This window comes from Pseudophryne corroboree, chromosome 11, assembly GCF_028390025.1.
Source record: "Pseudophryne corroboree isolate aPseCor3 chromosome 11, aPseCor3.hap2, whole genome shotgun sequence".
Lineage (NCBI taxonomy): Eukaryota > Metazoa > Chordata > Amphibia > Anura > Myobatrachidae > Pseudophryne > Pseudophryne corroboree.
The window spans coordinates 291391941-291408742 of record NC_086454.1 but is presented as its reverse complement, the minus strand read 5'-3'; the positions used below and the strand labels follow the sequence as shown (position 1 = coordinate 291408742).

The 16802-nt window shown below is 45.4% G+C and overlaps 1 protein-coding gene across 1 annotated transcript in view; it reads right to left on the bottom strand.

Moving 5' to 3' along the window:
* Positions 1-16802, bottom strand: part of LOC134969478 (cytochrome b5) — a 128334-nt gene that overhangs the window by 36025 nt on the left and 75507 nt on the right. The window contains exon 2 of the mRNA XM_063945462.1: positions 14889-15017. Coding sequence (XP_063801532.1) covers positions 14889-15017 — 129 coding nt within the window. The remainder of the gene's footprint in view (positions 1-14888; positions 15018-16802) is intronic.

The following is a 16802-nucleotide window of genomic DNA, read 5'->3' as shown; positions in this document are numbered from 1 at the left end:
TGGATGGATAGGTGAAAGGTATTAACCGACAGTGTCAACTCCTTACATAAAAGGGTGGATGACGTAACAGCTGTGGGACAGCCGGCTTCGCAGCCCGCGCCTGCCCAGGCGTCTCAAAGGCCATCAGGGGCTCAAAAACGCCCGCTCTCTCAGATGGCAGACACAGATGTCGACACGGAGTCTGACTCCAGTGTCGACAAGGTGGAGACATATACACAATCCACTAGGAACATCCGTGACGTGATCCCGGCAATAAAAAATGTGTTATACATTTCTGACTTTAACCCAAGCACCTCTAAAAATGGGTTTTAGGTTTGGGGAGAAAAAACAGGCAGTGTTTTGTTCCCCCATCAGATGAATAAATGAAGTGTGTGAAAGCGTGGGTTCCCCCGTTAAGAAACTGGTAATTTATAAAAAGTTACTGATGGCGTACCCTTTCCCGCCAGGTGGATAAGTTACGCTGGGAGATATCCCCTAGGGTGGATAAGGCGCTCACACGTTTGTCAAAAAAGGTGGCACTGCCGTCTTAGGATACGGCCACTTTAATAGGTACCTGTTGATAAAAAACAGGAGGCTATCCTGAAGTCTGTATTTACACACTCAGGTACTAGACTGAGACCTGCAGATAGTGCTGCTGCAGCGTGGTTGGTGACCCTGTCAAACAGGGATACTAGTTGGCAAACATAAAAACATATTAAAGACGTCGTCTTATATATGGGGGATGCACAGAGGGATATTTTGCCGGCTGGCATCCAAAATAAATGTAATGTCCATTCTGTCAGGAGGGTATTAGAGACCTGTCACTGGACAGGTGATGCTGACTTAAAAAGCGCATAGAGAGCCTTATAAGGGTGAGGAATTATTTGGGGATGGTCTCTGGGACCTCGTATCCACAGCAACTGCTGGGAAGAAATAATTTTACCTCAGGTTTCCTCACAGACAAAGGTACAGTCCTTTCGGCTTCAGAAAAGCAAGCGGGTCAAATGGCGCTTCCTTTCTGTACAGAGACAAGGGTAGAGGGAAAAAAGCTGCACCAGTCAGCCTGTTCCCAGAATCAAGATTCTTCCCCCGCCTCCTGTGAGGCCACACCATGACGCGGGTGCTCCACAGGTGTAGCCAGGTACGGTGGGGGGCCGTCTCAAAAATTTCAGCAATTAGTGGGCTCGCTCACAGGTGGATCCCTGTTTCTTTCAAGTAGTATTTCAGGGGTACAAGCTGGAATTCGAGATGTCTCCCCCCAGCCGTTTCCTAAAATATGCCTTGCTGACAACTCCCTCAGGCAGGGAGGCTGTGCTAGAGGCAATTAATAAGCGGTATTCCCAGCAGGTAATACTCAAGGTGCCCCTACTTCAACAAGGACGGGGTTACTATTCCACACGGGTTGGGGTACCGAAACCGCATGGTTCGGTGTGACCCATTTTATATTTAAAATCCTTGAACACAAAAATTCAAGTTCAAGATGGAATCGCTCAGGGCGGTTATTCCAAGCCTGGACGAGGGGGATTACATGGTATCCTGGGACATCAAGGATGCTTACCTGCATGTCCCCATTTACCATCCTCGCCAGGAGTACCTCAGATTTGTGGTACAGGATTACCATTACCAAGTCCAGACACTGCCGTTTGGACTGTACATGGCACCGAGGGTGTTTTATCAAGGTAATGGCCGAAATGTTGATACTCCTTCAAAAAAAAAAAAGGGAGTTGTAATTATCCCGTACTTGGACAATCTCGTTATAAGGGCGAGGTCCAAGGAGCAGTTGGTAGTCGGGGTAGCACTATTCTGGAAAGTGCTACAACAGCATGGTTGGATTCTAAACAGTCCAAAGTCACAGCTGGTTCCTATGACACGTCTACTGTTCCTGGGGATGGTTCTGGACATAAACCAGAAAGTGTTTCTCCCGGAGGAGAAAGCCAAGGAGTTGTCATCTCTAGTCAGAGACCTCCTGAAGCCAAAATAGGTAGCGGTGCATCATTGCACGCGAGTCCTGGGAAAAATGGTAGCTTCCTACGAAGCAATCCCATTAGGCAGGTTCCATACAAGAACTTTTCAGAGGGACCTGTTGGACAAGTGGTCCGGATCGCATCTTCCGATGCATAGGCTGATAACCCTGTCTCCAAGGACCAGGGTATCTCTACTGTGGTGGCTGCAGAGTGCCCATCTTCAAGAGGGCCGCAGGTTCGGCATACAGGACTAGGTCCTAGTGACCATGGATTCCAGCCTTTGAGGCTGGGAGGCAGTCACACAGGGAAGAAATTTCCAGGGACTTTGGTCAAGTCAGGTTATTTCCCTACACATAAATATTCTGGACCTGAGGGCCATTTACAATGCCCTGAGGCCGGCAAGGCCTCTGCTTCAAAACCAGCCGGTACTGATCCAATCAGACAACATCACGGCAGTCGCCCATGTAAACCAACAGGGCGGCACAAGAAGCAGGATGGCGATGGCAGAAGCCACAAGGATTCTCCGATAGGCGGAAAATCATGTGTTAGCACTGTCAGCAGTGTTCATTCCCGGAGTGGACAACTGGGAAGCAGATCTTCTCAACAGACACGACCTCCACCCGGGAGAATGGGGACTTCCTCCAGAAGTCTTCCAATAGGATTGTACACCATTGGGAAAGGCCACAGGTGGACATGATGGCGTCCCGCCTCAACAAAATGCTATAAAAGATATTGCACCGGGTCAAGGGACCCTCAGGCGATAGCTATGGACGCTCTGGTAACACCGTGGGTGTACCAGTCGGTTTATGTGTTCTCCCCTCTGCCTCTCATACCAGAGGTACTGAGAATAATAAGAAGGCGAGGAGTAAGAACGATACTCGTGGATGGCCAGGAAGAGCTTGGTACCCATAACTTCAAGAGTTTATATCAGAGGACCCATGGCCTCTGCCACTCAGACAGGACCTGCGGCAGCAGGGGCCCTGTCTGTTCCAAGACTTACCGCGGCTGCGTTTGTCGGCATGGCGGTTGAACGCCGGATCCTGAAGGAAAAGGGCATTCCGGAGGAAGTCATTCCTACGCTTACTAAAGCCAGGAAAGAGGTTACAGCAACTCATTATCACCGCATATGGCGAAAATTTGTTGCATGGTGTGAGGCCGAAAGGGCCCCAACAGAGGAATTTCAACTAGGTCGATTTCTGCATTTCCTGCAAGCAGGAGTGACTATGTGCCTTAAATGGGGTTCCATTAGGGTACAGATCTCGGCTCTGTCGATTTTCTTTCAGAAAGAACTAGCTTCAGTACCTGAAGTTCAGACATTTATAAAAGGAGTGCTGCAGAGTCAGCCCCCGTTTGTGCCTCCTGTGGCACCTTGGGATCTCAACGTGGTGTTGAGTTTCTTAAAATCACATTGGTTTGAACCACTAAAAACCGTGGATCTGAAATATCTCACGTGGAAGGTGGTTATGTTATTGGCCTTGGCTTCTGCCAGGCGAGTGTCAAAGTTGGCGGCTTTGTCTTGTAAAAGCCCTTATTTGATTTTCCATATGGATAGGGCAGAATTGAGGACTCGTCCCCAGTTTCTCCCAAAGGTGGTGTCAGCGTTTCACCTGAACCAGCCTATTGTGGTGCCTAGGCTACTAGGGACTTGGAGGACTCCAAGTTGCTAGACGTTGTCAGGGCACTGAAAATATATGTTTCCAGAACGGCTAGAGTCAGAAAATCTGACTCGCTGTTTATCCTATATGCACCTAACAAGCTGGGTGCTCCTGCTTCTAAGCAGACTATTGCTCGTTGGATTTGTAGTACAATTCAGCTTGCACATACTGTGGCAGGCCTGCCACAGCCAAAATCTGTCAATGCCCATTCCACAAGGAAGGTGGGCTCATCTTGGGCGGCTGCCCGAGAGGTCTCGGCTTTACAACTTTGCCGAACAGCTACTTGGTCAGGGGCAAACACGTTTGCAAAATTCTACAAATTTGATACCCTGGCTGAGGAGGACCTGGAGTTCTCTCATTCAGTGCTGCAGAGTCATCCGCACTCTCCCGCCCGTTTGGGAGCTTTGGTATAATCCCCATGGTCCTTACGGAGTTCCCAGCATCCACTAGGACGTTAGAGAAAATAAGAATTTACTCACCGGTAATTCTATTTCTCGTAGTCCGTAGTGGATGCTGGGCGCCCATCCCAAGTGCGGTTTATCTGCAATACTTGTACATAGTTATTGTTAACTAAATCGGGTTATTGTTGAGCCATCTGTTGAGAGGCTCTATTGTTTCATACTGTTAACTGTGTTTCATATCACGAGTTGTACGGTGTGATTGGTGTGGCTGGTATGAGTCTTACCCGGGATTCAAAATCCTTCCTTATTGTGTACGCTCGTCCGGGCACAGTACCTAACTGAGGCTTGGAGGAGGGTCATAGTGGGAGGAGCCAGTGCACACCAGGTAGTCTAAGATCTTTCTAGAGTGCCCAGCCTCCTTCGGAGCCCGCTATTCCCCATGGTCCTTACGGAGTTCCCAGCATCCACTACGGACTACGAGAAATAGAATTACCGGTGAGTAAATTCTTATTATCTTAGTTGTATGTATGTAAACGCCAGAAGCATTACTGGTAAAAAGGGTGAACTAGAAATACTTGCAGCAAGCAAACAGTATGATATTATAGGCATTACTGAAACTTGGTGGGATGAATCTCATGATTGGACAGTCAATCTAGAGGGCTATACGCTGTTTAGGAGAGACAGACTAAATAAAAAGGGTGGAGGGGTGTGTCTGTACGTAAAGCCGTTTTTAAAACATAATATATGGGAAGATATTCAGGAGGGGACTGTAGACACTGTTGAGACATTATGGGTAGAAATTGCATGCGGGGAAAAAGGAACAAAAAAGTTAGTATTGGGTGTATGCTATAGGCCGCCTGGTATCAACGCATCTGATGATGAATTGTTACTAAAGCAAATTGAAAAAGCAGCAGGAGTAGGAGACATAGTAGTGATGGGAGATTTTAACTATCCAGAGATAAACTGGAAAAACGATTCATGTGATACTGCTAGGGGCAGTATGTTTTTAAACACACTAAATGATAACTACCTAGTCCAACTAATTGAGGAACCAACTAGGTACAATGCAATCTTAGACCTGGTATTAACAAACAATCAGGATTTGGTATCGGGTATTATAGTAGGGGAACCCATAGGAAACAGCGACCACAATATGGTCACATTCAATATCAGTTTCTACAAACAGCCCTATACTGGCTCAACTAGGACTTTAAACTTTAGCAAAGCAAATTTTGAAAAGATGAGGGTATTTTTCAGGGATATTGAATGGGAAGGTTTGTTTTTAGGAAAAAATACTACGGAGAAATGGGAGGTACTAAAATTCCTGCTAGCTAAAAATACACTCAAATATATTCCTATGAGTAGCAAAAAAGGGAATAAAAATCATAAACCGATGTGGCTTAACAAAAAGATTAAGGAACTTATGGGCAAGAAAAGGCGAGCATTTAAAAAATACAAATCTGACGGGGAAGCAGAGTCATTTCAGCACTATAAGGAATGTAACAAAAATTGCAAAAAGGAAATAAGAGCGGCTAAAGTAGAAACTGAAAAACTAGTAGCAAAGGAAAGCAAAGCGAATCCCAAAAAATTCTTTAAATACATTAATAGCAAGAGATTAAAAAAGTAGAGTATAGGCCCTTTGAAAGACAAGTTGGGAGTCTTAAGCAAAAATGATAATGACATAGCGGACACACTAAATGAGTTTTTTTCAACAGTATTCACTAGAGAGGACCCAATTCAGGGACTGACACACAATCTCAATAATGACAATATCACACTGATAGGTACTTATTTAAGCGAGGAAGTAGTCTGTGACCGATTAAAACATTTAAAGATTAATAAATCACCAGGGCCCGATGGTATTCATCCAAGGGTTCTAATGGAGCTTCACTCTGAACTGGCAAAACCGCTATCTTTGATCTTTGAGGATTCAGTTATATCAGGTATGGTTCCCAAAGACTGGCGTATAGTGGAAGTAGTGCCTATATTCAAAAAGGGAAGTAAAGCTGAACCAGGTAATTATAGACCAGTTAGTCTTACATCTATAGTGGGGAAAGTATTGGAAGGTATTCTAAGAGATAGTATTCAGAAGTTCCTTGAAACCAATAAGGTCATTAAAAGGAATCAACATGGGTTTATGAAGGACAGATCCTGTCAAACCAACTTACTTAGCTTTTATGAAACAGTAAGCGCAAACCTAGATCAGGGTAAAGACGTGGATGTAATCTTTTTAGACTTTGCCAAAGCGTTCGATACTGTACCACACATGAGACTTATATACAAGCTACAAGAATCAGGGCTAGGAAGCACAATATGCACTTGGGTCAAAAACTGGTTAGATAATAGGAAGCAGCGCGTTGTGGTTAATGGATCTTTTTCAACTTGGACTGAAGTGCTAAGTGATGTGCCGCAAGGCTCAGTATTAGGACCGCTATTGTTCAATATTTTCATTAACGACCTAACAGAAGGTCTAGAGAGCATGGTGTCAATTTTTGCAGATGATACCAAATTGTGTAAGGCTATAAATACAGAGGAGGATGCCGAGTCTCTTCAGAACGACTTAAATTAGAAGCATGGGCAGCCAAATGGAGAATGCGCTTCAACACAGACAAGTGTAAGGTAATGCACTGTGGTAACAAGAACAAAAATTACACCTACCTACTAAATGGGGTAAAATTAGGGGATTCTGTACTGGAAAAGGACTTAGGTGTCCTCATAGATAGCAAGCTAAGCAGTAGTACCCAAAGTAGGACTGCAGCAAAGAAGGCTAATAAGATATTAGCATGCATAAAACGGGGTATTGATGCTAGGGACGAGAGTATTATACTCCCGTTATATAAATCACTAGTGAGGCCACACCTTGAATACTGTGTACAGTTCTGGGCACCGTACTACAAAAAGGATATCCTGGAGCTTGAAAAGGTACAGAGGAGGGCGACCAAACTAATTAAGGGCATGGAGACGATGGAATACAAGGAAAGGCCTGAAAGACTAGGCATGTTTACATTGGAAAAGCGGAGACTAAGAGGGGATATGATCAACATCTACAAATATATAAGGGGACAATACACAGAGCTTGCGCGGGACCTGTTTTTGGTTAGATCAACACAGAGGACTCGTGGACACTCGCTCAGGTTAGAGGAAAGGAGATTCCGCACAATACGGCGTAAAGGCTTTTTCACGGTAAGGACAATACGTGTTTGGAATTCCCTGCCCGAGGGAGTTGTAATGGCGGAATCTGTCAACACCTTTAAGAATGGGTTAGATAAATTCCTATTGGATAAGGATATCCAGGGGTATGGTGCATAGTCATGCATTATAGTTACTATAAAATAAGATTTTACTTACCGATAAATCTATTTCTCGGAGTCCGTAGTGGATGCTGGGGTTCCTGAAAGGACCATGGGGAATAGCGGCTCCGCAGGAGACAGGGCACAAAAAGTAAAGCTTTTCCAGATCAGGTGGTGTGCACTGGCTCCTCCCCCTATGACCCTCCTCCAGACTCCAGTTAGGTACTGTGCCCGGACGAGCGTACACAATAAGGGAGGATTTTGAATCCCGGGTAAGACTCATACCAGCCACACCAATCACACCGTACAACTTGTGATCTAAACCCAGTTAACAGTATGATAACAGCGGAGCCTCTGAAAGATGGCTTCCTTCAACAATAACCCGAATTAGTTAACAATAACTATGTACAATTATTGCAGATAATCCGCACTTGGGATGGGCGCCCAGCATCCACTACGGACTCCGAGAAATAGATTTATCGGTAAGTAAAATCTTATTTTCTCTATCGTCCTAGTGGATGCTGGGGTTCCTGAAAGGACCATGGGGATTATACCAAAGCTCCCAAACGGGCGGGAGAGTGCGGATGACTCTGCAGCACCGAATGAGAGAACTCCAGGTCCTCCTTAGCCAGAGTATCAAATTTGTAAAATTTTACAAACGTGTTCTCCCCTGACCACGTAGCTGCTCGGCAAAGTTGTAATGCCGAGACCCCTCGGGCAGCCGCCCAAGATGAGCCCACCTTCCTTGTGGAGTGGGCCTTTACAGATTTAGGCTGTGGCAGGCCTGCCACAGAATGTGCAAGTTGGATTGTGCTACAGATCCAACGAGCAATCGTCTGCTTAGACGCAGGAGCACCCATCTTGTTGGGTGCATACAATATAAACAACGAGTCAGATTTTCTGACTCCAGCTGTCCTTGCAATATATATTTTTAATGCTCTGACAGCGTCCAGTAACTTGGAGTCCTCCAAGTCACTTGTAGCCGCAGGCACTACAATAGGCTGGTTCAGATGAAATGCTGACACCACCTTAGGGAGAAAATGCGGACGAGTCCGCAGTTCTGCCCTGTCCGAATGGAAAATCAGATATGGGCTTTTGTAAGATAAAGCTGCCAGTTCTGACACTCTCCTGGCCGAAGCCAGGGCTAGAAGCATGGTCACTTTCCATGTGAGATATTTCAAATCCACCTTCTTTAGTGGTTCAAACCAATGAGATTTTAGAAAGTCCAAAACCACATTGAGATCCCACGGTGCCACTGGAGGCTGTATATGTAGCACTCCCTTAACAAAGGTCTGGACTTCAGGGACTGAAGCCAATTCTTTTTGAAAGAAAATCGACAGGGCCGAAATTTGAACCTTAATAGATCCCAATTTGAGACCCATAGACAATCCTGATTGCAGGAAATGTAGGAATCGACCCAGTTGAAATTCCTCCGTCGGAGCACTCCGATCTTCGCACCACGCAACATATTTTCGCCAAATTCGGTGATAATGTTGCACGGTTACTTCCTTCCTTGCTTTAATCAAAGTAGGAATGACTTCTTCCGGCATGCCTTTTTCCTTTAGGATCCGGCGTTCAACCGCCATGCCGTCAAACGCAGCCGCGGTAAGTCTTGAAACAGACAGGGACCCTGCTGAAGCAAGTCCCTCCTTAGAGGTAGAGGCCACGGATCTTCTGTGATCATCTCTTGAAGTTCCGGGTACCAAGTCCTTCTTGGCCAATCCGGAACCACTAGTATCGTCCTTACGCCTCTTTGCCGTATAATTCTCAATACTTTTGGTATGAGAGGCAGAGGAGGAAACACATACACCGACTGGTACACCCAAGGCGTTACCAGCGCGTCCACAGCTATTGCCTGCGGATCTCTTGACCTGGCGCAATACCTGTCCAGTTTTTTGTTGAGGCGAGACGCCATCATGTCCACCATTGGTCTTTCCCAACGGGTTACCAGCAAGTGGAAGACTTCTGGATGAAGTCCCCACTCTCCCGGGTGAAGATCGTGTCTGCTGAGGAAGTCTGCTTCCCAGTTGTCCACTCCCGGGATGAACACTGCTGACAGTGCTATCACATGATTCTCTGCCCAGCGAAGAATCCTTGCAGCTTCTGCCATTGCACTCCTGCTTCTTGTGCCGCCCTGTCTGTTCACATGGGCGACTGCCGTGATGTTGTCCGACTGGATCAACACCGGTTTTCCCTGAAGCAGAGGTTCTGCCTGGCTTAGAGCATTGTATATTGCTCTTAGTTCCAGAATGTTTATGTGAAGAGACGTTTCCAGGCTCGTCCATACTCCCTGGAAGTTTCTTCCTTGTGTGACTGCTCCCCAGCCTCTCAGGCTGGCGTCCGTGGTCACCAGGATCCAATCCTGTATGCCGAATCTGCGGCCCTCCAATAGATGAGCACTCTGCAACCACCACAGAAGAGACACCCTTGTCCTTGGAGACAGGGTTATCCGCAGGTGCATCTGAAGATGCGACCCTGACCATTTGTCCAACAGATCCCTTTGGAAAATTCTTGCGTGGAATCTGCCGAATGGAATTGCTTCGTAAGAAGCCACCATTTTTCCCAGGACTCTTGTGCATTGATGTACAGACACCTTTCCTGGTTTTAGGAGGTTCCTGACAAGCTCGGATAACTCCTTGGCTTTTTCCTCCGGGAGAAAAACCTTTTTCTGAACCGTGTCCAGAATCATCCCTAGGAACAGCAGACGAGTTGTCGGCATTAACTGGGATTTTGGAATATTCAGAATCCACCCGTGCTGTTTTAGCACTTCTTGCGACAGTGCTAATCCCATCTCTAGCTGTTCTCTGGACCTTGCCCTTATTAGGAGATCGTCCAAGTATGGGATAATTAATATGCCTTTTCTTCGAAGAAGAATCATCATCTCGGCCATTACCTTTGTAAAGACCCGAGGTGCCGTGGACAATCCGAACGGCAGCGTCTGAAACTGATAGTGACAGTTTTGTACAACGAACCTGAGGTACCCCTGGTGTGAGGGGTAAATTGGAACGTGGAGATACGCATCCTTGATGTCCAAGGATACCATAAAGTCCCCCTCTTCCAGGTTCGCTATCACTGCTCTGAGTGACTCCATCTTGAACTTGAACTTCTTTATGTACAGGTTCAAGGACTTCAGATTTAGAATAGGCCTTACCGAGCCATCCGGCTTCGGTACCACAAAAAGAGTGGAATAATACCCCTTCCCTTGTTGTAGAAGAGGTACCTTGACTATCACCTGCTGAGAGTACAGCTTGTGAATGGCTTCCAAAACCGTCTCCCTTTCGGAGGGGGACGTTGGTAAAGCAGACTTCAGGAAACGGCGAGGTGGATCTGTCTCTAATTCCAACCTGTACCCCTGAGATATTATCTGCAGGATCCAGGGATCTACCTGCGAGTGAGCCCACTGCGCGCTGTAATTTTTGAGACGACCACCCACCGTCCCCGAGTCCGCTTGAGAAGCCCCAGCGTCATGCTGAGGCTTTTGTAGAAGCCGGGGAAGGCTTCTGTTCCTGGGAAGGAGCTGCCTGTTGCTGTCTCTTCCCTCGACCTCTGCCTCGTGGCAGATATGAATAGCCCTTTGCTCTCTTATTTTTAAAGGAACGAAAGGGCTGCGGTTGAAAAGTCGGTGCCTTTTTCTGTTGGGGAGTGACTTGAGGTAGAAAGGTGGATTTCCCGGCTGTAGCCGTGGCCACCAAATCTGATAGACCGACTCCAAATAACTCCTCCCCTTTATACGGCAAAACTTCCATATGTCGTTTTGAATCCGCATCGCCTGTCCACTGTCGCGTCCATAAAGCTCTTCTGGCCGAAATGGACATAGCACTTACCCGTGATGCCAGTGTGCAGATATCCCTCTGTGCATCACGCATATAAAGAAATGCATCCTTTATTTGTTCTAACGACAGTAAAATATTGTCCCTGTCCAGGGTATCAATATTTTCAATCAGGGACTCTGACCAAACTACCCCAGCACTGCACATCCAGGCAGTCGCTATAGCTGGTCGTAGTATAACACCTGCATGTGTGTATATACTTTTTTGGATATTTTCCATCCTCCTATCTGATGGATCTTTAAGTGCGGCCGTCTCAGGAGAGGGTAACGCCACTTGTTTAGATAAGCGTGTTAGCGCCTTGTCCACCCTAGGAGGTGTTTCCCAGCGCTCCCTAACCTCTGGCGGGAAAGGGTATAATGCCAATAATTTCTTTGAAATTATCAGCTTTTTATCAGGGGCAACCCACGCTTCATTACACACGTCATTTAATTCTTCTGATTCAGGAAAAACTATAGGTAGTTTTTTCACACCCCACATAATACCCTGTTTAGTGGTACCTGTAGTATCAGCTAAATGTAACGCCTCCTTCATTGCCAAAATCATATAACGTGTGGCCCTACTGGAAAATACGGTTGATTCGTCACCGTCACCACTGGAGTCAGTGCCTGTGTCTGGGTCTGTGTCGACCGACTGAGGCAAAGGGCGTTTCACAGCCCCTGACGGTGTTTGAGTCGCCTGGACAGGCACTAATTGATTGTCCGGCCGTCTCATGTCGTCAAACGACTGCTTTAGCGTGTTGACACTATCCCGTAGTTCCATAAATAAAGGCATCCATTCTGGTGTCGACTCCCTAGGGGGTGACATCCTCATATTTGGCAATTGCTCCGCCTCCACACCAATATCGTCCTCATACATGTCGACACACACGTACCGACACACAGCAGACACACAGGGAATGCTCCTAACGAAGACAGGACCCACTAGCCCTTTGGGGAGACAGAGGGAGAGTTTGCCAGCACACACCAAAAGCGCTATATATAACAGGGATAGCCTTATAATAAGTGCTCCCTTATAGCTGCTTTATATATATCAAAATATCGCCATAAATTTGCCCCCCCCTCTCTGTTTTACCCTGTTTCTGTAGTGCAGTGCAGGGGAGAGACCTGGGAGCCGTCCTGACCAGCGGAGCTGTGAGAGGAAATGGCGCCGTGTGCTGAGGAGATAGGCCCCGCCCCTTTTCCGGCGGGCTCGTCTCCCGCTATTTAGTGAATCCAGGCAGGGGTTAAATATCTCCATATAGCCTCTGGGGGCTATATGTGAGGTATTTTTAGCCTTTATATAGGTTACATTTGCCTCCCAGGGCGCCCCCCCCCAGCGCCCTGCACCCTCAGTGACTGCGTGTGAAGTGTGCTGAGAGGAAAATGGCGCACAGCTGCAGTGCTGTGCGCTACCTTTAGAAGACTGCAGGAGTCTTCAGCCGCCGATTCTGGACCTCTTCTGACTTCAGCATCTGCAAGGGGGCCGGCGGCGCGGCTCCGGTGACCATCCAGGCTGTACCTGTGATCGTCCCTCTGGAGCTGATGTCCAGTAGCCAAGAAGCCAATCCATCCTGCACGCAGGTGAGTTCACTTCTTCTCCCCTCAGTCCCTCGTTGCAGTGATCCTGTTGCCAGCAGGACTCACTGTAAAATAAAAAACCTAAGCTAAACTTTTTCTAAGCAGCTCTTTAGGAGAGCCACCTAGATTGCACCCTTCTCGGCCGGGCACAAAAATCTAACTGGAGTCTGGAGGAGGGTCATAGGGGGAGGAGCCAGTGCACACCACCTGATCTGGAAAAGCTTTACTTTTTGTGCCCTGCCTCCTGCGGAGCCGCTATTCCCCATGGTCCTTTCAGGAACCCCAGCATCCACTAGGACGATAGAGAAATAGGGATAAAATGCAATGGCTGACAGCAGCATCAGTCAGAAAGTTTAGTCAAATCATCATGCATAGGACACCACAAATAGGTTGAACTCGATGGACAATTGTCTTTTTTCAACCTCAGATACTATGTTACTATGAATCTACAAGTGTGTAGGGCCCATAAGTCCCACGAAGCAGGCAGGCTGGTGCCAACCAGCCCTGCCTGAAAATAACAAACATATAAAATAAATGCAGAAAACTCTTCAGAAGCTTCCATAAGCGTGACCGGCTCTTCCGGGCCCATTTTCTAAACTGAGTCTGGTAGGAGGTGCATAGAGGGAGGACACTATCAAATTCTTAAAGTGCCCATGGCTCCTAGCGGACCAGTCTATACCCTATGGTACTAAATGGAACCCCAGTATCCTCTAGGACGTAAGAGAAATTATATATATATATTTATAATACTTTTACTCACACACAAATCCATTACCCAAACTACACCAACGTACATCTCTCTGTTTATCTCAAAATATCTCTTTACCCGACCTCTTCGCTCTTCACAAGATCTACATTTGTCATCCACACGCATTACTTGCTACCATTCACGATTGCAGCCCTATCGTTGGGCTGCACCCACTCTGTAGGATGCCCTCCCACGCACAATAAGATTTTCTCCTAGTCTCCAAACCTTCAAGCGTTCCCTGAAAAAAAACTCACCTCACCTTCCGGAACCGCTCACATAACTATCATAAGCTTTCCTAGTCAATTATATCCACACAGTACAGTCCACACATACAGTATCCTCACATTTACTCCCTTCACTTTTCCATCCTCCTGACCCCAGGCCAACAATGCTGTGTGACAATATCATACAGCCCACCAAGAACCTGTGCAATCTGGTGGACCACTATGCAATAGATAGCACCTATACCTTTTTTAGTACACTGTATAGATTTTAAGCTTGCGAGCAGGGCCTTCCTCCCTCTGTTACTGTCTGTTATTACCCAGTTTTGTTTTATCACTGTTGTTTCCAATTGTAAAGTGCAAAGAAATTTGCTGCATTATATAAAAAACTGTTGTTATTCTTATTATTATTATTAATAATAATCTTTGTATTTTCCAGCAACTTTTGCAAGATATGTATGCACAATGAATGATAAAGGGACCCAAAATTTCTACAGGTCATACAACAACTATATGCATTTCATTGAGCTCTGTGCTATAAATATATATTAAAATAAGATAATTCCAAGCTATAACAGTAATGGGTTCACTTTATTGGCTAAATAGCTAGGAACAATGGTGTCATGAATATTAGTTGGGCAGTGCTTCAGTAATGTCACTGGTTCTTAAGGTGGGTACACACTGATATATCTGCAGATATATCTATGTACGGATCGGGCAGTGTGCTGTGCATACACACTGCCCGATCCGTCGGGGGACGGACGTCATGAACTGGGCGGGCGCCCGCCCAGTTCAGCTGTCAATCACCGCCGGCCGCCGCAGCATGTGTACGGGCGGTCGGACGACCGCCCCATACACACACAGCGACGCGCCAATATATCGTTAGATATATTGGCCGTCGGCTGTGCTGCGCAGCCGACGCGATACGTCTGTGAACGACGGAGTTCACAGACGTATCGTCCGTACACACTGGCCGACGGTCCCACGATGTATCGGCCGTTCAAGAGAACGGCCGATATATCGACCAGTGTGTACGGGCCTTTAGAATATTGCATGCTGGACCAGGTAAAAAAAATGGATGCCTCTACTGTGGCATCCATTTTCAACATGGAGGAAGAAGACTATTGCACAGATACCTTAATCCTTTATAGACTCTCTCAATAATGAGAAATATGCACTTATGCCTGAGAAAGAGCGGATTAAGGATTCGGCCTTACAATTTAGAGCAGCCCGTTTCTCCTTACCGGATGTAGGTCTCCTAAATAATACTGCTTCAGCATCTCTCTTGCGTCATACGAGTGGCCGACATCCTCAAAGCTTTCAGTGGCATCAGCTCCTGCCTGTTCAAATAAGACCTCTTCTCCGCCTGGGTGCTGCCAAAATAAAAAATAAAAATATAAGACTTAGAATGCGAAATAACAAAATAAACCACCAACCACCATCATTTCGTTACCTCATCTTGGCTAAAGAACTCATGTTTTGGTATAAACCTCAAGTTACTTATGTGTTATAACCTATATAAGCATAAATTTATAGAGCCGCAAACGTACAACGCTCAACCCTTTATGTGGTGTAATATGTAGAATAAAAATCAGTATTAATGGTAATAGTAAAAGCAAAGATAATTTACTGATCATAAACAAATATTCACAGATAAATGACATAAGGTGCGAGGTAGAAAGTAGTGTGCAAACAAGGTGTTGTGGATATGCAGTGTGTCAACTTGGATAGCACAAAGTCACCACGGAAAGTAGTGGCAGAAATATAGGAATAAAAGTCAATCCTGAGGACTAGTGTCGAAGTCAAAAATATTACATACAGACAACATACAAACTCCAAACAGAGAGGTCTCTGTTCGTGCGCATACACGCAGCTTGCACAGGATATACGGTAGCATACGCATTCACACAGACAAGCCACAAAGATATATTCAACATATATTTCATACAACACAAATTACACAATGACAAAACATGTCAAGCACCAGACATTATAATGTATTTATATATTAGAGTGTAACATCAGATATATATGTATTATTGGAACGGAACAAGTTAATTATATTATGCTTAGTGTCAAAATGATCAGGAGAATGTGTGGATCAATTTGATAGCTATGGGTAAATTGTAGCACATTGCAACAATTAGTTATGATTAAATGTATGAATATGAAGCCACATTCTAAGTGAACAAAAGACTTCCTGAAGACTTGAAACTAGCTCCACAGCATGGCCCTGGGGGCAGACACAGGTGCCAGCAATATGGGACAAAAGTCCTCACACTGACCTATGAGCCGTTGAGTTCTTGAGAGGTCTGGCCTCTGGACCAATGGAAGGAGACCGAAACCAACAGACTGTTAACTTCCACTGTTTGGATATAGACAGTTTTCTAAGATATGGTTAGTTAGTTGCTTGCTGAGGGGGAGATAGATGGAGGACTGTGCACTGAGAAACAGGGTGAAGTATGCTGGCTGTAACTGATTCTTTGTAACTGTATCTTGTGTAATTTTAACTCTGTAAATATATTATATATATTATATATATATATATATATATATATATATATATATATATATATATATATATATATACATATATATATATACACACACACACACACACACACATACACACATATATATATATATATATATATATATATATATATATATATATTACATACATATACACACACACACACACACACGTTATACCTAATGATATACTGTACATATGTTATTTTGTATGCATACCCTTTTAATATCAAATATATATATATATATATATATATATATCTCTGAGCGTTGGACCTCAGTAATACCATGTGTGCGACTGCTTGCTTTCTCTTAAGGGATATAGTGCTGCAACGTTCAGTGCACTTTTATCGTATATGGTAATAAGATGCGTCCGCAGTATATATTAACGCTGGCATTTTAAATATTTATTAGAAATAATTTGAAATTCACACTAGGTAGGTGGACGTGGCAGGAGACAGCATCCCGCACACGTGTCTGTGTTTTCCCGTTACCTTGGTCCTGGCGATGTAGGTGTATGTTGCATGGCCCAGATGGAGACAGATATGGGGGCACTGGGATTATCCGGTTAGGATCCTTCCATTGGGTGTCAATTGTGTCCTACTTTGATGAACTCTCTGGTATTT